General features: G+C 38.3%; 1 protein-coding gene across 5 annotated transcripts in view; it reads right to left on the reverse strand.

Annotated features, from left to right (window-relative positions):
• spir (spire type actin nucleation factor) overlaps positions 1-27,975 on the reverse strand; it is a 120,604-nt gene that overhangs the window by 63,256 nt on the left and 29,373 nt on the right. For all 5 annotated transcript variants that reach the window (XM_090109939.1, XM_090109914.1, XM_090109896.1 and 2 more), the window contains exon 2: positions 1,954-1,991. In XM_090109939.1, coding sequence (XP_089966065.1) covers positions 1,954-1,991 — 38 coding nt within the window. The remainder of the gene's footprint in view (positions 1-1,953; positions 1,992-27,975) is intronic.

A 27,975-nucleotide genomic window follows, 5' to 3' on the forward strand; every position in this document is an offset into this window, starting at 1 on the left:
AACCAAGACATAAGAACCGCTTCATTAACTGTAAATAAATGATAGCTTACTTAACCGCATAGTGGTGTGTTAGGTAACCGAGCACGGACATGTTAAATCAGGAATTGAATTTAATTACCAGTACACTTCCAAGCCACACTCGTACCGAACGAACACTATATCTCGGAATTGTCTTAGCTGCTTCCGATACAACTTTCTATTGTTTCTTGGCGAAATTGTTTCTTGCGCACATAACATCACATACGTCAAATGAAAAAATATACAAATCTGTATGTAAAAATGTAATAAATTACAAATCCTTCAATTTGAAGCGATAACAATGTGCTATGTCTTATTTAAATTTGGTGTAGAAGCACCGACATAATTCTAAGGGGTATCAGTCAACCAGTTTAATCTCTTCAGACGTCTGTCAACTTTTGACTGAATAAAAATCAATCATTGTTCTTACCTTCAACTTCGTGATAAGAAATTTAATCAATTTCAAATCTTCTTTTTAATGCATCTCTGTAGGTCTCGCAGTTATTGAATCAGGTTAAGTAACTGTTCTCATGACAGGGGGTGAATCTTCGCGAATGGCAAGGGGTGCGCGGGCGGAGGGGTGCGCGCATCAGGCGGCTGTCAGGTGCAAGAGTGATGGCGCGCGCCGCTCGTAACTCTGGGTCCCGTTCCCGGCTGAGGCCGCTCGACACGTGTCAACAGCCAGTCTACATTTCCGCGGTTTACTTGCTCTCTTTCATTCAACCGATTTACAGTATTGTAGGTTTTAGTCAGGTTATCTACAGTATATACGTCATGTATATGAGCAGCAAGCATTTTCAATCATCACATCACATTTACAAGCAAGTGAGATTTCATTATTGCTTTGTCGCATGGGTATCTTTTGTGCAAAATGTATAAAATTATACAGAGTCGGTAGCCACAAGATGCCTTGTGTGGTCGACCCTCGACTCGTGAATTTTGACTGACTTTACTACAAGTTTCATCAGCTGCTCCCAATATGGAGCAATAGGGTCGGCATGAACATCGAGCCCAGAAAGGCCAGGGCTCATGTAGCTAATAATTTTATCTGTAATTAGCTCGGGAGTCGTGACCACACTTTTATTATGAAAGGACGTTCATTTTAGACATCGACAATAAACAGCAATGTTTTTAATATTTTATACATGTACCTACAGTATAAACCTTTCGATCTACACATGAAATGAGATCCCAAAACCAAGGACGCATGTTATCTTTCGATCTTATCAAAAATATAATACTAGCGGTCCGCTCCGGCTTCGCCCGTGGTACATAATATTTACGTTTTCTTTACATAAGAACCATCCTCGTACTTCAAGGAATATAATAAAAAAAGAATTATCGAAATCGGATCAGCCGTTCTCGAGTTATGCGCTTACCAACACATTTTGCGATTCATTTTTATATATAAAAGAAGATTAGCTTAACAAATTAAAACATCGAATAGGGAAACACTACAGATGCTGCGTTTAATATCCGAGCCTGGTAATTAAATAAATAGTGTCATCGCGTTAATTACCAACGTTAATAGAAACTGGAAAGCTGCGCTTTCATCGATGAATCAAGCACGGCGAAGCATTTCGAGTGCACTATTTACGGGCAACGAGGCGCTGTGTTCGACGGACGGCTCAGTTTGGAGCCGCCGCGGCGCGCGACTCGCGACCCGTCCCCAAGAGAGCGCACGGAGTCACGACTCGGCCTGTGCGCGCCCGCCACAGGCCACATCAAACGGATCGCCCGCGCCGATACGCAGCTTTTTGCGAGTATCGCACTCACACAAACAATTTCGCGGTGAATCATGTAATTGGTTGTTATCATCAGATGAGTTTATATAAGTATTGTAGTCTAAGTTTCGTACAATACTTCCATCCCATCTAAAATAGCTCATCCACTCATGTCACTATTTAAAAGGTGAGCTTAAAAGGTTGAACTCACCTCATATTCTGATTTAACACGCTGTCTGCTGCTGTCATCTGAAACAAAATAATAATCAATTAGTGAAATTCAAAATTATATATGAATTGTTACATGCAGTTTTACTTACTACTGACTGAAATTGTAAGAATATTGTGGAAAATGTTTATAATATCAAGCAAAATTATTAAAAAGGAAATTAGTAATCGTTTATTTCAGTGCTTATCATGACAAAACCTAAACTCGTTCAGCTGATCACAACTTCGTACCAGCCCCCACAATATCCGGGTGATAAGTAAAACTCACGTTTTCAACTCAATTTTGTTTTATTGTATGCGTGAAGTATGGTAATTAGCATTAACTTGTTGTGTTAAAACTATTCAAATTCAAATTCAAATTAATTTATTTGCCAAAAAACATGGTATACATAGATTTTAACAATTGAGTTCCAGCATGTTCATTGTTCAGCCGTTATTAACAGCATAAATTTCATTTATTATTTTCATATTTCTATTAAACAAATGTATTCTATTACCTTTTTATCTAGACTAGATTCAACATTGCGGATACATAGAAGGCTCAATTGTCTAGTTTTCTTTACTTTCGAGCAGAGCTGTTACGAACAATCAGATATTCATATTTCACGCAAATTTCACCAGATCTATTTATTCTATTGTTAGTTGCTCAACATGTGGAGCCAGTTGTTCCCGCAATCTGGCAGTCGGTTCCAGTCTAGTAACTGTTAAGTTTAGTGACTGGCAGGAGCTGCTGCGCCATCGCCCGGGGTCGTCGCCCTCCTCACATCTAAATCATGTCTCGATGTAGATATCGTTAACAATGGGTAAGAATTGTTCTAATTCTTGCCTTTGGCAAATGGACGATTTCACAAGAAATATAATCTAAACTAAAATCCAAATCTTTCCTCTAGTTAACTAAGACTTTTGACGATATTAACACAGTAACAAATCTAGCACGACAGGACCGATCCTTGAGCATGTCGCCGATAAGAATTTTCTAACAACGCAATAATATTTGTCAATGGCCTGCATTTATTGCACGCCTCATAAGCGAAGCGTTGAGGTGGGTACTACTGTCACTTCGCGCAAAACATCTGATTTTTCAAACTTAAAATGTCTTTATGTATCATACATTGCACTTGTAAGATAATACATACACACACATATTAAGAAAAAACACTATTTTTAACATTCATGATATTTTTGATGTCATTTTTGTTATTTAAACTAGTTAAAAAACAGTTTAAAAAAGTTCTGTCTTGGACGTCCGTGTGTCTGTATGTGCGGATCCTTTTTCTTGTTAACACGATAGCGACCGAAATACTTTACTAATCGAGTCTTTTTTTTTCTCTTACGCTTGAGTATGCTCAGGAATAGAACCCTTTCATTTTTCAGGGTCTGATTCGATGCGGTTTAATTGTTATTAAATAAACAAAAATAATAATTAATAAATATTTATTAAAAAAAAATTATGAGGCGTGCACTTTTGGATTTTCCAAATTATTTGTAAATGCATTCGCGGAACCGCAAGCTGTCGCACAAAGATTTGTTTAGCAGTGACAGTGTTTGCTGAGGGCGTTCACCCGCTGCTGTAACGTAAGGGCCGGCGCCCACTGCCGGCACGGCGTGGCATGGCAGGGCAGAGGATTTTATTACTAATGAAGTTATTTTGAATCTTATTTCAATCAGTTTAGAATTCAAGTTACTTTATTTCGATGCCACGATGCCGCGACGTATCGCAGGATGCTGCAGCATGACGCGGCACGCCGCAGGATGCGGCGGCATGACGTGTCTTGCTGTTTCATTCCAAGGAATGCCGCGGCGCGCCATTGCATCCCGCGAGGCGTATGCGTCACCTTGGGGTCAAGGAATTATGATTGCTAGCTAGTTGAAATAAGGTTGAAACTTATGCAGCATTAGTGGGGCTTTTAGCAGGATGCCACGGCATGCCACTGAATGCCGCGGGATCACGCAGCACGCCGCGGGATGCCACTGCACGCCGCGGGATGCCATTGCACGCCGCGGGATGCTCTGCCGTGCCATGCCGTGCCGTGCCGGCAGTGGGCGCCGGCCCTTACGTGTGTATTATAATATGTGGCGCACTATTATGGCAATTTCGGCGCAGTTACCATACATATACGGTTACGGGAACACGTCACTGAGTACTGATCGAGAATCTTCATCGACTTTGATGTCGTGGGTAGATAGTCGAAATAAAGTCAAGATTATGAATTTTATTTTTTTGGCTGTTACCTATAGATGGAACTTGCTATAACATATTTTATGCGAATTTCAATAATTATACCATAAACTTGGCTCGAGCCTTGAACGTTGCATGACACGGTTATCCTTCACGCTTCTAATTTATTTTCAAGGCGTTTTTAATGTAAAAGGTATTCTCATCAAAAACCTATTTATAGGTAATGACTCAAAAAAACAAAATGAACATAAAAAGTGTTACTAATAAGGGAGATGCTAACAAAAACACTAACGCTGATTACAGGCGCTCGATCAAAGTTTACATGGAGACGCGCTTAGCGACGCTGCGCTGCACAAACAGCAGAAAGACTTCTTATCTGAACTATTATAGTTAAAAAGACTCTCAGAAATAACTAATATTACTCCATAATTTAATGTAAATTTTATGGGTATAAATATAAATTGATAATATTATGTAAATAATAAATTACAATTTCGTCGAAGTTCGCCTAAGAGTTCCAAAAAAGGCGCACCCACGGTTTAGGTTTTTGTATGTATGTATTTATCGCGATGCCGCCTCTGCCGAGCTGGTGTCAGGTTCCCCGACTGCAGGCCTGCTGGCAGCGCACGGCCGGTGGGCGGCGCGCACATTCGCTTATCATTCTATGTGAATAATGACATTGTAAATTTGTTTTCGACGCATTGCTGTTTCGAGATCGTTCTTTATTAATCTATATCTTATATATAAAATTCTCGTGTCACAATGTTAGTCTGCATACTCCTCCGAAACGGGTGGACCGATTCTCATGAAATTTTCTGTGCATATCGGGTAAGTCTGAGAATCGGCCAACATCTATTTTTCATATGTACCACGGGCGAAGCCGGGGCGGGCCGCTAGTATATACGTAAAAGTATATCGGCTCAAAACATATGTATTCAAAAAATAATATCTTCCTTAATAATATTTTGACGAAATAAACCAGTGTATTAGCCGATCTGAATCAGAGAGTGGTGCATGTTTGTAGTTGTGCGATGTGTGATGTGTCACGACCACGAGTCGCAACAGACAAACAGACGAGCCGCGCGCCGCGCTCGGCCGCGTCTGACCGACAAACGAGACTAATATCACAGCTAATATTATTACAAGATTAAACTGCTCTCCGCGATAACTGATAACGAAACTGTAACACCCATAGAAATCTAAATAACAAGACACATAGAAGTGCTGTAATGTCATAATTCGTATGAAAACCGCTGTCGCCAAAATCAACACATTCAAACCGAAAGCTAAACAGTACACACAAGTAAACTATGCCTTTTATTGGACAGCTTGATTTTAGTGAAAACTAACTTATCTATTAAATTAAGCTTTTGAATATGTATCCTAACGCACGAATTTACGGTTTATTTTAGAATAACATCCCTAAGTATATGAGACTTTTTGCTCCAATACGAACAAACGTGATAATAAGAATGGTCGACTGTGTCATTCATTGTTATTTCGATTACTATGGTGACACTCGTAATACTTGTAAATATTCTATAATTTTAAGGAAAAACGGCATTATTTCTAAAAAAAAATATTTTCCGATGAAATATTATTCCTTTATAAGTATAATTACAACTTGTGGAAGAATTTCCGCAATGGGAATTGCTGAAACACACCATGTATACACTCATACGTCTCCAGAGCAACTGAACAGTGACGAATGCACTGGTGATGTACAAATCACCTGAGTGGCGACAAGGTCACGCACGCTTACGACTTCTAGTGTCTTGTTATTTAGATTTCTATGGTAACACCCAAATAAATTTCATTTTATGGGTTATGCGTTTCGCTGTAATTTTGCAAATAAAGAATTTATTTGTTGCATGTTTGATATGTATGTGAGAGAATCATAACAGAGTAGTTGTTATGTGGCTATACCTTCCTATTATAATGTACTCTATTGTGTACAACATAATGTCGATATTGAATTGATATGAAATGTATCGGCTTACGGGCCATGCTATGGTTTATATTCCTTGAGTCAGTAGCTCGATGATATAGTCTCGGTACTACCATCGACCGCGCAAGGTGTGCGCACTGAGTCATTATTTAATATTATTTCACATATCTACCTAATTATAATTAATTATGGAGAGTTATTTAAATTCTCCGACAGCAGCGGTGGGATCGGCACTTATTACCCCCGATTCCAATACGAATAAGACTTTGTTAAACGGTGCAAATCTGCAAGTGAGTGAAACGAGTGATAATGTTAGTGAGATTCAAGAAGATATAGCTAGTGTTAATGAGGTTCGAGAAGAACCACAGTTTCCACCAATAAATCATGAGAATGTTAGCACGACAACGACAATGTTGTGTGTGGGTTTCGCAATCATCATGTCGTGCGCATCCCTGTTAAAAGAAATGGCAGATACACTTTCCCGAAACGAAACATTTTGTTTCCGGGTCTAACGCATAATTAAGGAAGGTAAACTATAATGATGTTTACATACCGATGTACGACCCGAATGATAGCGAGTTTACGGCAGCATAATGGTGTAACGAAAATACCTTTTTTGAGATATGGTATGGTTAAAAAGTGATCGAGTTTCAACATACATCGAGTGCTCCACTACAAAGTTGGTGCTAACCGACCGGCTGCGAAGGGGCTGGAACTACGCGAATATAGTAAATTCGTGGTAGAAGGTATTGCAGATGACCAGGTATGATCTGAATTATTATGATACACGCCGATTGATTTTGTGGGTCTTGATAGACATTTTGGCACAAATCAATTAAAGCGTCGCATGTTGCAAATTGTTTGCTATAACTGTGTGTTCACATGTCATTACAAACGTGACGGTAAATCTCGCCTATGAAACAAAATCAGTTAGTTTAATCATTAAGAATAACAAAGGTCCGTTGTTAAGAAAAAGTACAACAACGCACCTATAGTCATAAATTTGGTCACATAGAAGAGGTTTGTTTTTCTAAGCAACGGGCGGCACGCTCTTTAAGAAACAATACCCTGTTAATGTGTGTTTACAGCACGATACCCTGCTTACAGTCACAGATGTTGCCGGCGTTAAGTTCAAGTGCCTTATTGACAGCGGGTCCGATTGTTTTTTTTTTTTTCCTTTGTAAAAGGATAGCCATGGATAACATGACCAGGCCTCTAGAGTTTGTATACACTCGCGTAACAAGAATTGGCACTGTATCAACCTATTCATTCGCCCGTACAACATTACCTATAACTGTTAATGATGTAAATATTATGAGCTTTGGTTGTTGTAGACTTTCGAGTACTTTCGGGGATGAAGTAACAGGTTGAGATGTTTTTACTAGAGCCGGACGTAGTTTGATTATGAATAACAATGGGAGTCAAATTATTCGTGAATATAAAATAAAAAATATTTGTTTTTGCGGACAATAATATTGAATTTATAGACGCGGATTCCAATGATTTTAATTATGTTCATCCTGTGTGACCCATCATTGAAAGTAAAGCACGAATTTTGTGAAATGGAAATAAGACTTGTGAATACAACACTAGTACAATCTATAGTTCTTTCAACGTTTATAAGGCTTTGTAATGCCCTTGTTGTTAACCAAGGACTAGATAAATTATGTGACTTCATAGCTACTTTTTATATTCAACGATGTTCTCGAGTTTTCAAAATTATAAGAGGTTACATTCTTTTGTTTAAGAAGAGTATTGAAAGTCTCACTTGATCAGAGTTTTCATTTAATTGGAATAAATGCAAGTTGCTGTTGCAACATTGAATAGGTATTCACAACAAGGTTTCATAACATCGAACGGTAGCTTCGTCAGATAAATAAGAGATATTTATTCGTGAGGTATTGTAGAGAGATTACTCCTAGCTTTTCTTAAGTCTTAGCCCCTATTGTATGAAATAAATAAAAAAGACGTAAAGTAGGATTGGTGTACTTCGCATACGGACACCCACCTGCGGAGAAATTAACAAAACAAAAAATGATGACGTCTGCTTCTTTATTAACGATTTTCGGACAAATCTCGTTGTTGAAGTACACACAGATTCCTGTTCAATAGATTATTATGGTTCAATTTTCCTACAAGAAAGTAATGATCAACTTAAAAATCGAATATTAAAATCAAAGAATCACTGACACAGAAAGTTGTTATCATAGTTATTGAATAGAGTTAAAAGGTTTAAGAAGACCTCAAGCATAATCAATTAAGCGTTATCATTTTAAAATATTAACAGATTAAAGTAGTCTCAAAGCATCATGTCATAAGAAAAAGATTTTCTCCTCGTGTTCATAGATGATGGGCTTACATACAAGCTTTTGATTTCGATGTCGGTACCTACGCAAGGGTGCAAGAATACCGCATGTAGATTTGATTAGCAGAAACTAATTGTCTCCACATAATGTTCAATTCGGGCAAAAGTAGTAAAGATTCGCGACAGGTGCGATGAAATGACATTATTGATTTAAGTTTAAGGTTGTCACATACGATAAAAAAAATGCCTGCTATATAAACTTCTTGTTTTGTTAGGTGCAAATGAAGTGTTATCATTCGTTTATTGATACAATCATTTCATGATTATTTGAAACATTTAAGTTTGGAAATCCTGCAAAAATTTTGTGTAATTTCGTTAGAACGTACATTGAACGTTTTAACATCGCAAAGTTAATAAAAGACCCTCTAGAGCTGGACAGTCGACTTAACATCCGATAGAAAATGTGTCAGAGCCACTTCATACATTACAATCGATACGAATGGCACTTACGAGTTTAAGAAATGCGCATTGGTAATTGTTGACGCATTTACTGGTAAATATTGTCACCTAGCTCCTGTTAAAAATGTGTCTTCACAAAAAAAAGAGCATGTTAAGCGCTGTGTTTTTGTTGTCTTATTTAAGGCGCTGAAAGGAATAGTAGCCGATCAAGCTACGTCATTTGCAGGTAGCGAACTCATAGACTTGTGTTGACAGTGTTCTTTTGAGTTTTACAAAAATACAAGCGGGATGAGTTGCGCTAACGGGTTATTTTAAAAGGTTTATGTCTGTTCTTAAGTTCATTGTTTCATTATCGCTGAAAATCATGAACGTAGATATTGGCATTCTACAATTATTGGCAAAATTCAACTTACTTTGAATTGTATTGTATGAAAGAAACGCACAGCACAGGCGACAGCCCATTGCAATTGTCTATAGGCTGCAAGTCCACCGTGTAATAATGTTTTAGTACGAGTGTCAACACTTTAGTAGTTGACCTATTTGAAATAATTAGAAATAACACAAAAGTCAGGATGGACGAGCAATTGCACGTCTATAAAGCTCGTATTGAAAAAAAAAACGCATTCTATTTAATGTTGATGATTTTGTGTTAGTAAGAAAGAAAAGCCGATTGTAACATCAATGTTATTTTACTTGTTTTGATAGTCATTTATGATTATTGAATCGTCTGAAGGTAGACTGTGACAATGTGATATCGTCGGTAGTGGCAAATGACATGGAAGTCAGTGCGACTTTAGAACCGGGTTCAGTCTTCGTAAATTAATTACCTATTAGTTGTTACTCTGCCCCAATTGTAAAGTGTTGTTATTATACCTAGTATACATCAAGTTATAGGTGCAAGGTGGTTTTGTGTATTCCTGTAAATAGTGTCACTGGATGACGAATTGATGGCGTGTTCTACGATGTTTATTACTGACTTAGGAGAGAAGTTCTCCAGTCCACGCAAAATAATCTAAAATTTGCGCTAACGAGAGGTATCGAATCGAGTCTCAAACTGGAGGCCGCAGTTGGAAAGTGAGTGAATGAAAAAAAAAATGTAGTCCACAAGTTACTCCTTACTTCCAGTAACTTCCAGGTTGCCTGGCAGAGATTGCTGTGTGTGAGCAATAAGGCCGCATATTGCGTAAAATATTTTTACCTTATAAGTCTGTACTAGATTTCCTTACATTGTTTTGTACAATAAAGTATTATTAATATGTCGGAGAATTTAAATAACTCTCCATAATTAATTATAATTAGGAAGATATGTGAAATAATATTAAATAATGACTCAGTGCGCACACCTTGCGCGGTCGATGGTAGTACCGAGACTATATCATCGAGCTACTGACTCAAGGAATATAAACCATAGCATGGCCCGTAAGCCCATACATTTCATATCAATTCAATATCGACATTATGTTGTACACAATAGAGTACATTATAATAGGAAGGTATAGCCACATAACAACTACTCTGTTATGATTCTCTCACACGGCCATTCTGACAACGAGCGCGTTCTCGCGCGAACAATTCGACAAGTAATTATGCAAATTACTTACTGCGTTGTTATTTCATTTGTTGAATTCAAACTCTTTTCCCTTCACAGTTTGTAACTTTTCACACCGACTCACAAATTATTACTCATCATCGTCATCATCGGCGATATCAACAACTGCTACTGTCGCCTAAAGGCGAAGCTTTGAATGTATTGTGTGTGTTTATTATATTGTAAGTGTAGAGCTCTGAACAAATACTGGAACTACATGCAGCGCGGAGCCTGCCATGTACTGTTATCACAAGGAGCGCAATGCTACCCATAACATCTGGAACTACATGCAGCGCGGAGCCTGCCATGTACTGTTATCACAAGGAGCGCAATGCTACCCATAATATCTGGAACTACATGCAGCGCGGAGCCTGCCATGTACTGTTATCACAAGGAGCGCAATGCTACCCATAACATCTGGAACTACATGCAGCGCGGAGCCTGCCATGTACTGTTATCACAAGGAGCGCAATGCTACCCATAACATCTGGAACTACATGCAGCGCGGAGCTTGCCATGTATTGGTGTGTGAGTGTGTATTATATTGTAAGTGTAGAGCTCTGAACAAATACTGGAACTACATGCAGCGCGGAGCCTGACATGTACTGTAGTCACATGAAGCGCAATGCTTCGCACAAAATCTGGAACTACATACAGCGCGGAGCCTCATATGTACTGTGACTACAAGGAGCTTAAAGCTACCCACAACAACTGGAACTACACGAAGCGCGCAGCTTCCAATGTACTGTGATCACAAGGAGCGCAATGCTACCCATAACATCTGGAACTACATGCAGCGCGGAGCCTGCCATGTACTGTGATCACAAGGAGCGCAAGCGCTACCCACAACTACACGAAGCGCGGAGCTTCCAATGTACAATATGACATACACGCCTTGCTATGTCAAACACAGAGCTATTATTGAGCTATTAAATTGTGGTGTGCATGTGTGTTATGAAACTTTTGTGTAATATGTACTTAGATTAACTATACGGAACTATGTAACAACCGAAGGAATAAATAGGTAAAAATAATAAAATAAAACAAAAATAAAATTATACGGAGTATGTATTTATTTATTAATAATACTTTATTGTAGAAAACAATGTAAGAAAATCTAGTACAGACTTATAAGGTAAAAATATTTTACACAATATGCGGCCTTATTGCTACAAAGCAATCTCTGCAGGCAACCTGGGAATTACTGGAAGTAAGGAGTAACTTTTGTGGATTACATTTTTTTAAATTCATTGGCTCACTTTCCAACTGCTTAGATAAATTTGGAAGTTGAGACAAATATATACTGAACACGGCCTCCAGTTTGTGGCTCGATTCGATACCTCTCGTTATCGCAAATTTTAGATTATTTTGCATGGACTGGAGAACTTCTCTCCTAACTTAGTTATTAACATCGTATAACACGCCATCAATTCGTCGTCCAGTGACACTATTTACAGGAAAACACAAAACCACCTTGCACTTATAACTTGATGTATACTAGGTATAATAACAACACTTTACAATTGGGGCAGAGTAACAAATAATAATTAATTTACGAAGACTGAACCAGGTTCTAAAGTCGCACCGACTTCCATATCATTTACCACTACCGACGATATCACATTGTCACAGTCTACCTTCAGACGATTCAATAATCATAAATGACTATCAAAACAAGTAAAATAACATTGATGTTACAATCGGCTTTTCTTTCTTACTAACACAAAATCATCAACATTAAATAGAATGCGTTTTTTTTTTTCAATACGAGCCTTATAGACGTGCAATTGCTCGTCCATCCTGACTTTTGTGTTATTTCTAATTATTTCAAATAGGTCAACTAAGTACTAAAGTGTTGACACTCGTACTAAAACATTATTACACGGTGGACTTGCAGCCTATAGACAATTGCAATGGGCTGTCGCCTGTGCTGTGCGTTTCTTTCATACAATACAATTCAAAGTAAGTTGAATTTTGCCAATAATTGTAGAATGTCAATATCTACGTTCATGATTTTCAGTGATAATGAAACAATGAACTTAAGAACAGACATAAACCTTTTAAAATAACCCGTTAGCGCAACTCATCCCGCTTGTAATTTTGTAAAACTCAAAAGGACACTGTCAACACAAGTCTATGAGTTCGCTACCTGCGAATGACGTAGCTTGATCGGCTACTATTCCTTTCAGCGCCTTAAATAAGATAACAAAAACAAAGCGCTTAACATCAAGCATTTTTTTATCATATGTGACACCTTAAATTTAAATCAATAATATCATTTTATCGGCTTCAATTACTTTACTTATGTTCGGATCAACAACTTATGTTCGGCTTGTAGTCGTCGCGAATCTTTACTTTTTTTTTGCCCAAATTGAACATTATGTGGAGACAACTAGTTTCTACTAATAAAATCTACATGCGGTATTCTTGGACCCTTGTGTAGGTACCGACATCGAAATGAAAAACTTGTATGTAAGCCCATCATCTATGAACACGAGGAGAAAATCTTTTTCTTATGACATGATGCTTTGAGACTATTTCAGTCTGTTAATATTTTAAAATGTTAACACTTAATTGATTATGCTTGAGGTCTTCTTAAATATTTTAACTCTATTTAATAACTATGATAACAACTTTCTGTGTCAGTGATTCTTTGATAATATTCGACTTTTAAGTTGATCATTACTTTCTTGTAGGAAAACTGAACCACTATCAATCTATTGAACAGGAATCTGTGTGTACTTCGACAACGAGATTTGTACGAAAATCGTTAATAAAGAAGCAGAAATCTTTTTTTTTTATCATTCTAAAATATTTCGCGAACTTTAACGTTCTTTTAACAATAATGCTTCAGCAAGAGCCTTATTTTTTTTTTTATCTGACAAGTACCGTTCGATGTTATGAAACCTTGTGGTGAATACCTATTCAATGTTGCAACAGCAACTTGCATTTATTCCAATTAAATGAAAACTCTGCGCAAGCGAGACTTTCAATACTCTTTTTAAACAAAAGAATGTAACCTCTTATGATTTTGAAAACTCGAGAACATCGTTGAATATAAAAAGTAGCTATGAAGTCACGTAATTTATCTAGTCCTTGGTTTTACAACAAGGGCATTACAAAACCTTATCAATGTTGAAAGAACTGTAGATTGTGCTAGGGTTGTATTCACAAGTCTTATTCCCATTTCACAAAATTTGTGCTTTACTTTCAATAATGGATCTGACACGATGAAAATCGTTAAAATCATTTAAATCCGTGTCTATAGATTCAAAATTACTTTCCGCAAAAACAAATATTGTTTATTTTATATTCACGAATAATTTGAGTCCCATTGTTATTCATAATCAAACTACGTCCGGCTCTAGTACAAACATCTCAACCTGTTACTCTATCCCAGGAAGTACTCGAGAGTCTACAATAACCAAAGCTCATATTAACATCATTATTACAATAACCAGTAATGTTGAACGGGCGAATGAATAGGTTGATACAGGGCCAATTCCTGTTACGCGAGTTTATACAAACTCTAGAGGCGTCATGCTATCGGCTATCCTTTTACAAAGGAAAAAAAAAAAACAATCGGACCTGCTGTCAATAAGGCACTTGAACTTAACGCCGGCAACATCTGTGACTGCAGGGTATCGTGCTGTAAACACACATTAACAGGGTATTGTTTCTTAAAGAGCGTGCCGCCCGTTGCTTAGAAAAACAAACCTCTTCTATGTGACCAAATTTATGACTATAAGTGCGTTGTTGTACTATTTCTTAAATATTCAACGGACCTTTGTTATTCTTAATGATTAAACTAACTGATTTTGTTTCATAGGCGAGATTTACCGTCACGTTTGTAATGACATGTGAACACACAGTTATAGCAACAATTTGCAACATGCGACGCTTTAATTGATTTGTGCCAAAATGTCTATCAAGACCCACAAAATCAATCGGCGTGTATCATAATAAATCAGATCATACCTGGTCATCTGCAATACCTTCTACCACGAATTTACTATATTCGCATAGTTCCAGCCCGTTCTCAGCCGGTCGATTAGCGCCAACTTTGTAGTAGAGCACTCGATGTATGTTGAAACTCGATCACTTTTTTACCATACCATATCTCGAAAAGGTATTTCCTCTCGCTTCTTAGCTTCTTTTCACGTTAAAAATAATGTCCACACAGGTAGATGAAGGCTGGCCTCGTAGTGGGTCTTCCTTACTTATGCATTAGACCCGGAAACAAAATATTTCGTTTCGGGAAGTGTATCTGCATTTCTTTTAACAGGGATGCGCACGACATGATGCTTTATTGGGAAAACCCACACACAACACATGATGTTGTTGTTATGTTAACATTCTCACGATTTATATTGGTGGAAACTCTGGTGCTTCTCGAACCTCATTAACACTATCTATTTCTTCTTGAACTCCACTAACACTATCACTCGTTTCACTCACTTGCAGATTTGCACCGTTTAACGTAGTATTCTTATTGGAATCGGGGGTAATAAGTGCCGATCCCACCGCTGCTGTCGGAGAATTTAAATAACTCTCCATAATTAATTATAATTAGGAAGATATGTGAAATAATATTAAATAATGACTCAGTGCGCACACCTTGCGCGGTCGATGGTAGTACCGAGACTATATCATCGAGCTACTGACTCAAGGAATATAAACCATAGCATGGCCCGTAAGCCCATACATTTCATATCAATTCAATATCGACATTATGTTGTACACAATAGAGTACATTATAATAGGAAGGTATAGCCACATAACAACTACTCTGTTATGATTCTCTCACAAATAAATAAATACATACTCCGTCTAATTTTATTTTTGTTTTATTTTATTATTTTTACCTATTTATTCCTTCGGTTGTTACATAGTTCCGTATAGTTAATCTAAGTATTACACAAAAGTTTCATAACACACATGCACACCACAATTTAATAGCTCAATAATAGCTCTGTGTTTGACATAGCAAGGCGTGTATGTCATATTGTACATTGGAAGCTCCGCGCTTCGTGTAGTTGTGGGTAGCGCTTGCGCTCCTTGTGATCACAGTACATGGCAGGCTCCGCGCTGCATGTAGTTCCAGATGTTATGGGTAGCATTGCGCTCCTTGTGATCACAGTACATTGGAAGCTTCGCGCTTCGTGTAGTTCCAGTTGTTGTGGGTAGCTTTAAGCTCCTTGTAGTCACAGTACATATGAGGCTCCGCGCTGTATGTAGTTCCAGATTTTGTGCGAAGCATTGCGCTTCATGTGACTACAGTACATGTCAGGCTCCGCGCTGCATGTAGTTCCAGTATTTATTCAGAGCTCTACACTTACAATATAATACACACACACACACACCAATACATGGCAGGCTCCGCGCTGCATGTAGTTCCAGTTGTTGTGGGTAGCTTTAAGCTCCTTGTAGTCACAGTACATATGAGGCTCCGCGCTGTATGTAGTTCCAGATTTTGTGCGAAGCATTGCGCTTCATGTGACTACAGTACATGTCAGGCTCCGCGCTGCATGTAGTTCCAGTATTTATTCAGAGCTCTACACTTACAATATAATACACACACACACACCAATACATGGCAAGCTCCGCGCTGCATGTAGTTCCAAATGTTATGGGTAGCATTGCGCTCCTTGTGATCACAGTACATGGCAGGCTCCGCGCTGCATGTAGTTCCAGATGTTATGGGTAGCATTGCGCTCCTTGTGATCACAGTACATGGCAGGCTCCGCGCTGCATGTAGTTCCAGTTGTTGTGGGTAGCTTTAAGCTCCTTGTAGTCACAGTACATATGAGGCTCCGCGCTGTATGTAGTTCCAGATTTTGTGCGAAGCATTGCGCTTCATGTGACTACAGTACATGTCAGGCTCCGCGCTGCATGTAGTTCCAGTATTTGTTCAGAGCTCTACACTTACAATATAATAAACACACACAATACATTCAAAGCTTCGCCTTTAGGCGACAGTAGCAGTTGTTGATATCGCCGATGATGACGATGATGAGTAATAATTTGTGAGTCGGTGTGAAAAGTTACAAACCGTGAAGGGAAAAGAGTTTGAATACAACAAATGAAATAACAACGCAGTAAGTAATTTGCAAAATTACTTGTCAAATTGTTCGCGCGAGAACGCGCTCGTTGTCAGAATGGCCGTGTGAGAGAATCATAACAGAGTAGTTGTTATGTGGCTATACCTTCCTATTATAATGTACTCTATTGTGTACAACATAATGTCGATATTGAATTGATATGAAATGTATCGGCTTACGGGCCATGCTATGGTTTATATTCCTTGAGTCAGTAGCTCGATGATATAGTCTCGGTACTACCATCGACCGCGCAAGGTGTGCGCACTGAGTCATTATTTAATATTATTTCACATATCTACCTAATTATAATTAATTATGGAGAGTTATTTAAATTCTCCGACATGTAATAGAAATTATACCCACTGTAATTAATCGAAATTACTTTACACGATATTCGAACGCAACGCATAACTTAATAATATGATCATATTTTGAAACAGTAAAGTGGAAACAACGTGTAGTAGTAGGTATAGCACAGTTTACAAAATAAACAAGGTCTCGAACCCAAAGGTTTACACTAGTACAGGTTTACGAGAGAGCAGCCGAGCTATTGTTTTGTGCACGACCGGTATTTCAGCCACGTGACCCGCCTCTGGAATGTTTCATAGTGCTACAAATTTTCCGAGAGAACGTGTGCAAAATCTGCTTTCATATAAATTCTTGCTGAACTTTCCATGAAATCGTGAATATTTTCTCAAAGTGCTCGTCTCCTCTTTTTCTGTTTAAAACACAGCTCAAATATGTGCCGCAGTAAGATTCACTGTAAACAATAATAATTAGGCCACGAAGACGTAACTAGGTTTCGATGAGTACGGGGATTAACAAAAAAAAACAGTAATTTCGTCAGATGACCCAGTTGGCTGATAGCGATAAGATAAGCTGTATCGTCACTGGGACGCGGGCGCAAGGGCGCAGACCTTGGCGGTGTGGCGGCGTTCGCGATCGATGCGCCGCCCTAGCGCGGGGCAAACAGAGCCGTCAGCACGTTCGACGCTCATATTCAACTTATACACGGCTAACGGCCCATCTCGCTCGCTGTTAAGTGAAGTCACATCGCTTCCAAAATTCGGTCCACTTCATTCACAGAGAAAATTATGGACGTCAATACGATCATAACCATAAATTCTGTAATTTCCCTTTAATAAGCGAGCGACGCGACGAGATGATAATTTCCCGCGTGGAGGCTGGCACCGGCGGCACTGGGGCAGAAGCTCGAAAGTTAATTGTACCGGGCGATATGGGGCGAGGGCTTTCTCCAGCACGCCTGCGGGGAAACCGCTCGCAGTAATTACTGCATTACGGCAGCCGTGCTGACTGCTGACTTCTGACAAACACGGAACCTGCTCACTAATTATTACAAATTAAATTATCCAAGAGTTATATACTGCACTTTGAATCTAATCCGATTGGCTTGTACTAAATTATTAGATTACGGAGCTGTTTGAAATACAGCTTGTTTCTGTAATGCACAATATATGTAACAAAATTCATTACGAGGCTCAAAAGCCCATAGTGATTCGAATCTTAATAGCATCCGCGCGTATTTCTTACTGTGCAATTTCTGATCATTTTATAACGCACATTATAAAAAGAAGTAAACATCGAACAAAGGCTTCCCATGGAGTAATAAGACGTGTCGTAACTCAATATTAGATGCATAGCAATCGAGTTCCGGATGTGCTATCGCAATCGCATCGCTCACAAACGAAACCGTAATAACATTGCCAAATAAACTCAATGTTAGAAAGTCGCCGTAAATCACATCCACGATCGGCAGGAGTACGCTTATACAATTTCACCCATTACGAGCTACGGTCAAACGACCGTAACTAGCAGTTGGAGATAGCCCCAAACAGATCGGCTCGAACAATACCACAAAAAATTGTACGTAATTTGGTTACTGTTCCACCGCACAACTTTCTGTTACACCACGCCTCAACCTGAACAAAAACTGTAAACATATTCAACTATACTCAATTGATGCATAAGTTTGTGTTAACTTGGTGTAAGTAAATAAAGGAGAATGGGCAAATTGGGCCTGAAACTTGGGCTAAGACCAATATACACGAAATATTGTTTTTGTGATAGATCATTACACATACCTTACGAAAAAAATAAAATATAAAAATATATCAACCGGGTTCTTGTACAGTCAAGGCAAAAAGATTTATTTATTTGGCTATTATTTTGCGCACAATAACGGTGTTTTTAATTCGAGTGAAGTAAATATAAATCTAAATGTCACTGGAGTGACTGAGTTTAACCACAAAAAACGTTTAACTACGTTGAATTATAATAAACACGGTATAGCTGGTACCTGTTACAAAACATAATATTAGTGTATTTCGGTTATTAGAAGGCTTAAGATTAGTACGTATTTGTAAGTGAAAGTGAATTGGAGTAACATAAAGATATTATCATTGTCTTATAACAGTTATTTACTGCAAAAAATATTATACACAAAGAAATAAAACTTGATGTGACTGTACAAAAACCCGGTTGATTATTTTTTTATATATATTTTTCCCGTTATCTATGTGTTATGATCTATTATAAAAACAATATATCATGTGTATTGGTCCAACTCAAGGGTTCAGGCCCAACTTCCATAGTAAAATGCCCATTCTCCTTTCCGTCTGTGGTCACATTCGAAATAATGAGTCAAACAAGTAAAGATGAGTATGTTTATTGAATGATAGCACTTTAAATAATCATGTGTAACAAAATCTCGTTTATAAACAAAAACATTCAACGCTCGTCCTTGTATCACCTTATCTAATATGTATTTCATAACTAATTATATACCTTATACAGTGATGCTCACGCGTGGAACATTCCCAGTGGTGATAGTGTGTGATAAAGCGAATATCGACGTTATCGGGTAGATGAACCTCGCGCCTCGCGCCTCCGGGACAGACCACACAATGGTACTCACTTCGAGTTATTTGCATCGTATCGAAATAAATTTTAGAGACATCGACCCATATTTGCCATTAATAGAAGCAATATACGACATTGCGAGGTTTCTCGGGTTTTATGTGTATAGATTGTAATATGCGAGACTCAATTTCTATATGTATTAAGTTTTTAACAGCAGTTGGATTGTGAGAATATAAGCAGATGATGGGATATAAACTTTCAACAGTTTCAATTTGTTTTGTTAAACGATAATACACATCGCATAAAAACATTATTTTTAGTCGTCGGTCAATATCAATTTTCAGTGAAGCTTAATATGTATGTTTACTCGACTACATTGCAGGAAAGCAAGTTGCCGGGTAGCGTCATTGCAAGTTATGTTTTTAAGATGTTCGCACGTCATCCGCGATATAAAACTTTAATGATGCCGGTAAGGGTGCACTCACACACATCAGTCACCGTCACGGCACGTCACCGGACAGGATTAAAAAAAAATATGTATCAATAGTTCTAGTATGACTCTGTTCCCACACGACAGTCGCCGGCACGAAATCTATCAGTGACGTCCCCGGTCAGGCACGTCAAATAATCTTTTCATACATGTATCATACTTTTATCCCCACTCACCCGGTGCCGTCACGTCTCAGTTCAGTCAGCGTCGTGCTACCGTCAATTGCTACATGTTCTCTAGCGTGACACACGTCTAATCACTCACTAACCTGATGTATGTGTTCAATGATTCAGTCAAACCGGTGACGTGACTGACGGACAACATGACGGTGACTGGTGTTTGTGGATACGTACACAAACCGTCGCCGATCAGTCATCGGTGACTTGACGGTGACTGATGTGTGTGAGTGCACCCTAAGTCATAATAGAGAAAATAAATGAAATGCGGTGGCGTGGTCGGGCGAGGGCCACGGTCTCTTGTCATTCATTGCAGTCATTAATTGCTAATGAGGTATGTAATTCCAAAAAGGGTTTATAACAAAATGAATTATTTTTTTATAATTAATATACACTACAATATTTGGACAGAGTGATTTATATGTGTGCCCTTCAAAGATAATGGTCTAATAATCTACTGGTAAAAAACTTTCAAAATCGAATGTATTCATTAACAATAACAAATTCAACAAAAGATCCTAACTTCCACTGTAAAATGTGTAAACATCACAATTAGAAATTAAATTGTAGATGGAAACTTAGCTTTTGTTTTTATTTTCACTAATATTCAATAATTTAGATTTGTGTTTATTTGTTTGCTTCAGAACATAACGCGTCAGGAGTGTGTCGAACAGCGGCTCATTTGTATTTCGATTAATGATTAATAAGCAAAAGAATTTTAATGAACCGATAAGCTGGCTTAGAAAAGATTATTGCTATTTTCGGCCATGTTTGGTGTAATATTATTATTGAATATACGCGGAAACAAAGCGATGATAAAAACGATAAGCTCTATATGAAAGTTTAGATAGCAATTGAAGTATAATGGTGTAATTAAGTATCAACTTATACCTAGTCTGCAAATTAAGACATCTATGTACTTAAAACTAATCAAAGCGAAGTTATTTTATGTTATAACTAGGAAGATAATATTATGATGTTTAAATGATAGAAATTAACGTAACAGTTAATATTTTTTAACTGCAAAATTAGATGTCGCAAACTTTTACTCCGAAAGGTACATTAGACCTACTGCTGTGTATCACGACATTTACGAATACTGTCACGTTTTGGCGAAGCAATTTTTGAATTATCCGTCGTTACAGTTTACGCTGGAAATAGAGTCGAGAGTCGCGTGGCCGGCGGCTGTCCGCCGCTGACCGCCGCTGACCTGCAAGCGCACTTTACCTCGGTAATTATTCCTCGCGTGTATTTTCGATTTTATAGCCACAAATAGCTCCACTTTATCAGATGCATTAGAAATTGATTTTCTTTAAAAAAATTCCATATAAATGACGCAATGCATCGACATGCCGCATGCGTGTCACATGAACCCGAACTAATGTAAGGTTGCATAATTATAACGTAGTTACGACTCATTACTTTCGTAGTCGTCGTTATACATACGTATAAATCTTGCACTTGAATTATAATTCTTATATATAAAATTCTCGTGACACAATGTTAGTCTGCATACTCCTCCGAAACGGGTGGACCGATTCTCATGAAATTTTCTGTGCATATCGGGTAAGTCTGAGAATCGGCCAACATCTATTTTTCATATGTACCACGGGTGAAGCCGGGGCGGACCGCTAGTATAACTTATAACAGGCGGGTTTTCCTTCTAAATAGATTATTCTGCTCTAAGAACGAGCATTGTTTTAAATTTCAAAACCGATGTTGGGATGTTAGGCCCTGGAGAAGTCTATCGTTTTTCAGAAAATAGTTCGACTGGCTCCTTGTCGGTGCCCGGTATACCGCTTGCGAATGTGTAGAAGAATTCTATAAGATTGAACACATATTCCAAGTGAATCGTTAATGTTTCCTTATCCAGAGATCTGCGATGTTCACGTGGTGGTAGCCGGTAGGGGCAGGCGGCGAAGGGCCGCGAAGCGGAACGCGCCCGTGGGACTTCCCACGGGTGCTCCTTTTGTTTACAGCTTTACTCATCTCATTATCATAAATATACCCTACTTCATTTATCTATCTAAATTACAACACTGACATTTTTCAATTAATTAAATGTATTCCCGACGTGTATCATTTATATTCCTTCGATAGTGTTACCGGTCGTTAAATCCCGCCATTAATCACCCGCGTGTAACGTATTAGCACAAATGAAGAGCAGAGAAAGATTCGCGAAAGCTGGAAAGTGTTGCATTTACATACGTAAGAAGTCGACAAATTAGTGAAACTGTTTTTCGAAGAGCATCTCTCCTCGGCACACTCCGTGTATAACGGTGAAAATCGACACGGAATTAATGCTTTACTACTGTTACCTTATTTTATGACCAGTGTTCAGTTTTGTTAAAGTAAAAGTCACAGTGAGTTACTGTTGAATTTTGTTAAGTTATTTTAGAATATATTTGAAACGCGTTAGTATAAATGTTCGCAATCTGGAGAACGAACGCCTTCCAATTCTGGCTAATCATTTCTAATCTCACGTTCCAGTTTTAAGAATAAATGATGAGGTTCGGCGCGACGCGGACACAATAGGTGCGATCGATGGAGCCGTAGATACAAATGAGCGTTCGCAGCTCGGACCGCTCGCGCGCGGACCGTGGGAACGGCGCGCGCGTGTGCGTGCTGCCCGCCCGTGCGCACACGGCGTCCGCGCGCATGCGTACGCCTGCCGTGCAGCGCCTCGCAAACATTGTTATTATACTGATGTCATTTGTTGGTGTTGATAAAACAAACATCACAAAGTTACATAAACAAGTTAAAAAAATCAAATTTTATCAATTGATAAAATATGCAATAATTTTTAGTTTTCAGATTGCAATTGTAGTCAATCGATTTTTTATTCAATTCTTTTATTTTGGATAAGCTGATGTTTCAGATGAATTACAAAAAGACATTGACGCGGCCGCGGCGAGCAATTACCTACGGGCTACGGTTGATTTGGTTCACACTTCACCGTAACATTCTCTGACGCTTGGCAAGTTGGCCCATTCAATATGAACATGCCTCCAGCCTCGTTACAAACGAAGTAATCGCTTTACTTTTGTAACGTTCGTACGTATTTGCATTAATTAGAATTGCACTATAAATCGTATAATCTGAAACCTTTCGCTGCTTCAGTAACCAACAGGTATTTAAGAAAAAGTCTGCAATGATTTCTTAATGAACTTGCAATGAACATAATATTACCTTCATGTAATTAACTAATTAATTACTGTCAACGGACGCAATGAGCAATCAGTAACCACTGCATCAATTAACCAGCGTACGATTCTACGGTAAATTAACAATTTTAACAGTATTTCGTGGATTTTTAAACCATTATAGCACTAGGTTATTAGAGCGTCGTAAAAAACCTTGATGTGCCAGCGAGTGAACGAGACAAAACGACTACGAAACACGATATCATTAAATCAAATTAAGCACAGCACTAATGCGTAATTTCATGAAGAAGAAATTTGTTGTTCCTATAACGTTTTGGGCACTAAATTGTGCTAACGAACGTTATTTTTATAATACATATTTAACAAAAAACTAGAGCACGTTATGCTAAGTAGGTATAGTAAATTGGGAATAAAGTTATTGCATATAAGTAACACAGGAGTCAAGTAAATCCCATGGTTCTCAGCGCGAGGCGTGAGTCGTGACATTGACATTGTGTTGGCGGACGGCGGACGCGTCACACCGCGTAAGCACGTCCGCGACGCACCACGCGTAACAATTACGCGACACTATTCCGCACACGCCTCGCCGGGGACACGCGGACATTCTTATGCAATTTCCTCCGATCGCGCAACGGCCCCTAATCGACGCTGTTACATAAAACATGCGGGAAGTGGGAACATTCATGTTGCACACTGGTTTCAACGGTTCATATTATGCATCACACGAATCCTTATGTTATTTGAATAATTCTTAGCATTGAATAATATATATGAAATGAGGATCGAATCCGAAAATTCCAGGTTCAAAACTTCAGTATCATTCAGATAACGGGGTTATATCGTTTGTAGGGTACATAAAACGTTTATGGCCGTTTGCCCAGATGTAGGTAAGTACCCGTTTTCACAAAATTAAAATTCACCGATTATCGCTGGATACTATCACCAAACTTAATTAACGAGTATGATAATGATCGCCATGTAGCGGCTCCACTTCTCGCTCGTGAAGGGCCCGCGACGGGGCCGCGGCCGGTGTGCTCGGTAGAAAGTAGCAAGTGGAACGAAACACCTACTAATTGGGACTCGGGCCGATAACAAATTGCCAAGAGACGCAACTCAAAATGACGAATGGAAGAAATTTAGTAAGGGTTCGTAGACACCCGCGAGACGTTTTAGATAACCAGTATTTAGACCTCCAAGTTTGACACGGGAAGACTCCACGGGAAGACCTGGTGACGCTTCTTCACTTTTTGAAAAATTATTGTTATTAATAAAAACAACACGAAATATTAAAAGTCGATGTGATTGTGGTCAGTGAAAAAAAAATAGTTTTAAAATTAAGTATTTCAATAAGTTCTGCGACACACAGATGCACAGCAAGCTAATTCACTTTATTGCAAACAGAAAGTTTCCAATGTTTGTCAGTGTTGCGATCACTCGCTGTCCACTTATCTCCTATATCATGATAGATGGGTTTTGACTTTACGAATCTCGTCACTTCAGTGTTTTGTTATTTTATATTACCATATGTATACAATAATGTATCACTATCTGTGCACCGCTCCTGTTGGTCTTAGCGTGATGATATATGGCCTATAGACTTCCTCGATAAATGGGCTATCTAACAACGAATTTTTTTTTTATCGGACTAGTATTTTATGAGATTAGCGCGTTCAAAGAAACAAATAAACTCTTCATTATTAAAGATTTATAATATTAGAAGCATTATAATATTAGTAAAGATAGTCTAGTCATTAAATACAAATCTCGACAAGAAACAACCGGAACCTTATCAACTGGTTAATTGTAGGTCAAATTAAATAATTAGTAAAACACTAGGTAGGTACATAATGTGAACTTCAAATGTGAATCTAATTGACGAATATTCCAATATATTATAAAGTAGTGGTTACGCGAAGGGGATTATCGGCGTTGCGTCACCGTCGTCGCTCGTCACTCGCTGTGACAAAAAGTGACATTGATAGCGATTTGAACTTGGGTGGACGACTCAAGCCGCTGCACCGCGGGGACGGCCTTCAGCTAGCTGGTAAGCACTGAACGGTTGGATGATATCGAAGCTGCAGAAACACCTGGCTAATTAAGACTGTTTTTATTGTTTGTATTTGTATCAAATATTCTAGTACAAAATCTTAGTTGGTAACAAAACGAGCCCTGACGCAACTCCGCCGCGGGACGTGTGGCTCGGCATTGACGGCTTAATGGACCGCCCAAATTCAGCTTCACTGACGAATGACGAGACACGAGTGAAAACGTTGATTTCCATTCCATTAAAGACAGTGACGAACGTTACGTTTACTGTGAACGAAAACATGAATGTTATATAATAGACTAGAGTAGATAATTTTTGAAACAAAAAAATCGCAGTCGGATGAAACCCATTAGAAAAGGAGGGGAATATGATAAAAATGTAAGGTAAAATAAATTACGGTCAATCCGAGTTCTGGAAGCGGGAGGGGGGAGCTTTTAAGAGAAAAAAATGGTTTCTCTCGATTTCCGACAAAACTACAAGTCCTATAGAAAAAAGTTCAATGGCAAAGTTGTAGGTAATTAAAAGTTCTACAACTTTTGTATTCACAATTTTTTCACTTAACCTCAAAATTTAGGTGAAAAATTCAAAAAACCAAGTTTTTGGTCTTTTATTTTTATCTACTTCAAAATTTATTTTTTTTCTACGAAATTTGGTGGAAACTTACTTTATTATGTCCCAAATACACTATAATTTATTTGATTGAAAATATTTATTTTTTCGCCTTATTTTGAATTAATACCAAAAAAACAACCTAATTTTCAATCGAAAAGTCACCCGTCAAAATATCAGCCTTTTTCAAAAACTTGGGGTGCCTTTTATTCATTGAAATCTCTACTTTCATATGGTGTAAAAAAAATAAACACCACCATAGTAAATGTTCTCAGGAAATGCATACAAACAGTGTGAAAATTAGCTTTTACTAAATCAGGCACACTCTAATAACAGTCACCAGAATAACTAACAGAATAACTAAAAAACTAGAATAACAGACACCCCAGTCTAATAACCACCATTATCTATGAAAACATATAAAGTAGAAATTTTAAATGCATGTCCAAGTTAGGATTTATGATGATTTTTTTTAAAGTATCTGATTTCGTTGACTCATTTTTCGAAATATGCCTAGACGACCGCGTGACATTTGAACCTTAAATTTATGGAAATTTGTAACGAAATAGGTACAACGATGCAGTTCTAATCCGAATTTGGCGCACTTCCACCGTCCTCGCCTGCCAATTTTCCTTATGTGGGGCAGTCTCAGCCTACTGCAGCAATATGAGTCACACATGTTTGGGGTGCAACGAACGTAAGGCGATTATGGAATTCAAATTAATTGCGCACACTGTTTACTTTAAATTTACTGAGTATTCTATCACTCTAATGAGTATTTGCATTTATGCTTAGGTATGCTAAAAAGTAGTATGCTATAAAGTTCTTAACTTCATATCGGTCGCAATTATTTAGTTAAGGCCATATTATGATTTATGAACCTATGTGGTATTATCCACGGACAGTCATGAGCGGTAGGAGCTTGGAGTGTCAAATGTCGCCGCCCACGGGCCGCCGGCGCAGTGCGCAGTGAGTCGCGGCAAGGTCGCTCCTACGCCCCAGTTCGGAGAAAGGAAGGCATGCGTGCCACTGAATCACGCTTCAGCCCGTGCAGTGACGCGTGCCGATGTCGCAACAGTAACACATTTCGGATTCTTTTCAAAATTTAAAGAGCACAGAACTGTACGGACCTTTAATAAAAACATACTCAAAAGTTGAATAGACGTCAAAGTCAGAAAAGACATTGAAGCTAATGACCATGAACTCATTTCATGACGTAAGCGATTTGTTTTACTTAGTAAGTATATGTGGAACATAACAAATTAACAATATACTTACTAAATATAATCACGTAAAGACAAATGACATGTTTTGTGTAATTCACGACAAACTGCAATAACTGGGGAGTGAAATAAGGCACGCTCGTATTTCTGCAAGCGTCGCAACCTAGTTTGCGCGAATCGATAAAACGAGCGAGTCTCGGATAACCCACCACCGACCACTCGCCACGCTCTGGGAGACCTTCGGGAATGAAGCATACAACACAACATCCTCGGCAAATGTTTAACAAATGTTACAAATGCAGGTTTCGAAGACAGCTTGGCCTATTCATCACGACACTGATTCAATAAGCGTGTGAAGTGAAATGAGCAAATAATATAAAGTAATAGAAAGGTGACACTTTCGCATAGTATATTAGTATGTATAATATGTCGTATGACCTAACCCGATACCCTCGAGTATCATGAACAATACCTACGATTGCACCTAAATAATGTATAATGAACGCAATGAGCTGGGGATTATATAATGTATTGTCTTACAACATTTTATCGACCTGCGGAAGCAACTGCATATTAATTTATTGAAAGTTTACATATTTTAATATTAAGTAATTAACATTCTGTCAAAAGTTCTGTTATCAATACAAGGCTGCCTATTGACCTCACGTTTATAATAGGATTTATGGATTTACTTTTGACGTCGAATCAATTCATAAGGGTGCTTTTCCACCATTAATGTGCGGGGACGTGAAGCGAGGAATGTGTTTCTAAATAGCCAATCATATAGCTTCATTTAGTTTGAAGTTTGAAGCGTTACGATTGATTTACTTATATCA

This window comes from Colias eurytheme, chromosome 2 (assembly GCF_061535395.1).
Source record: "Colias eurytheme isolate Ceu_HAF_F1 chromosome 2, ilColEury1 Martin Lab GWU primary, whole genome shotgun sequence".
NCBI lineage: Eukaryota > Metazoa > Arthropoda > Insecta > Lepidoptera > Pieridae > Colias > Colias eurytheme.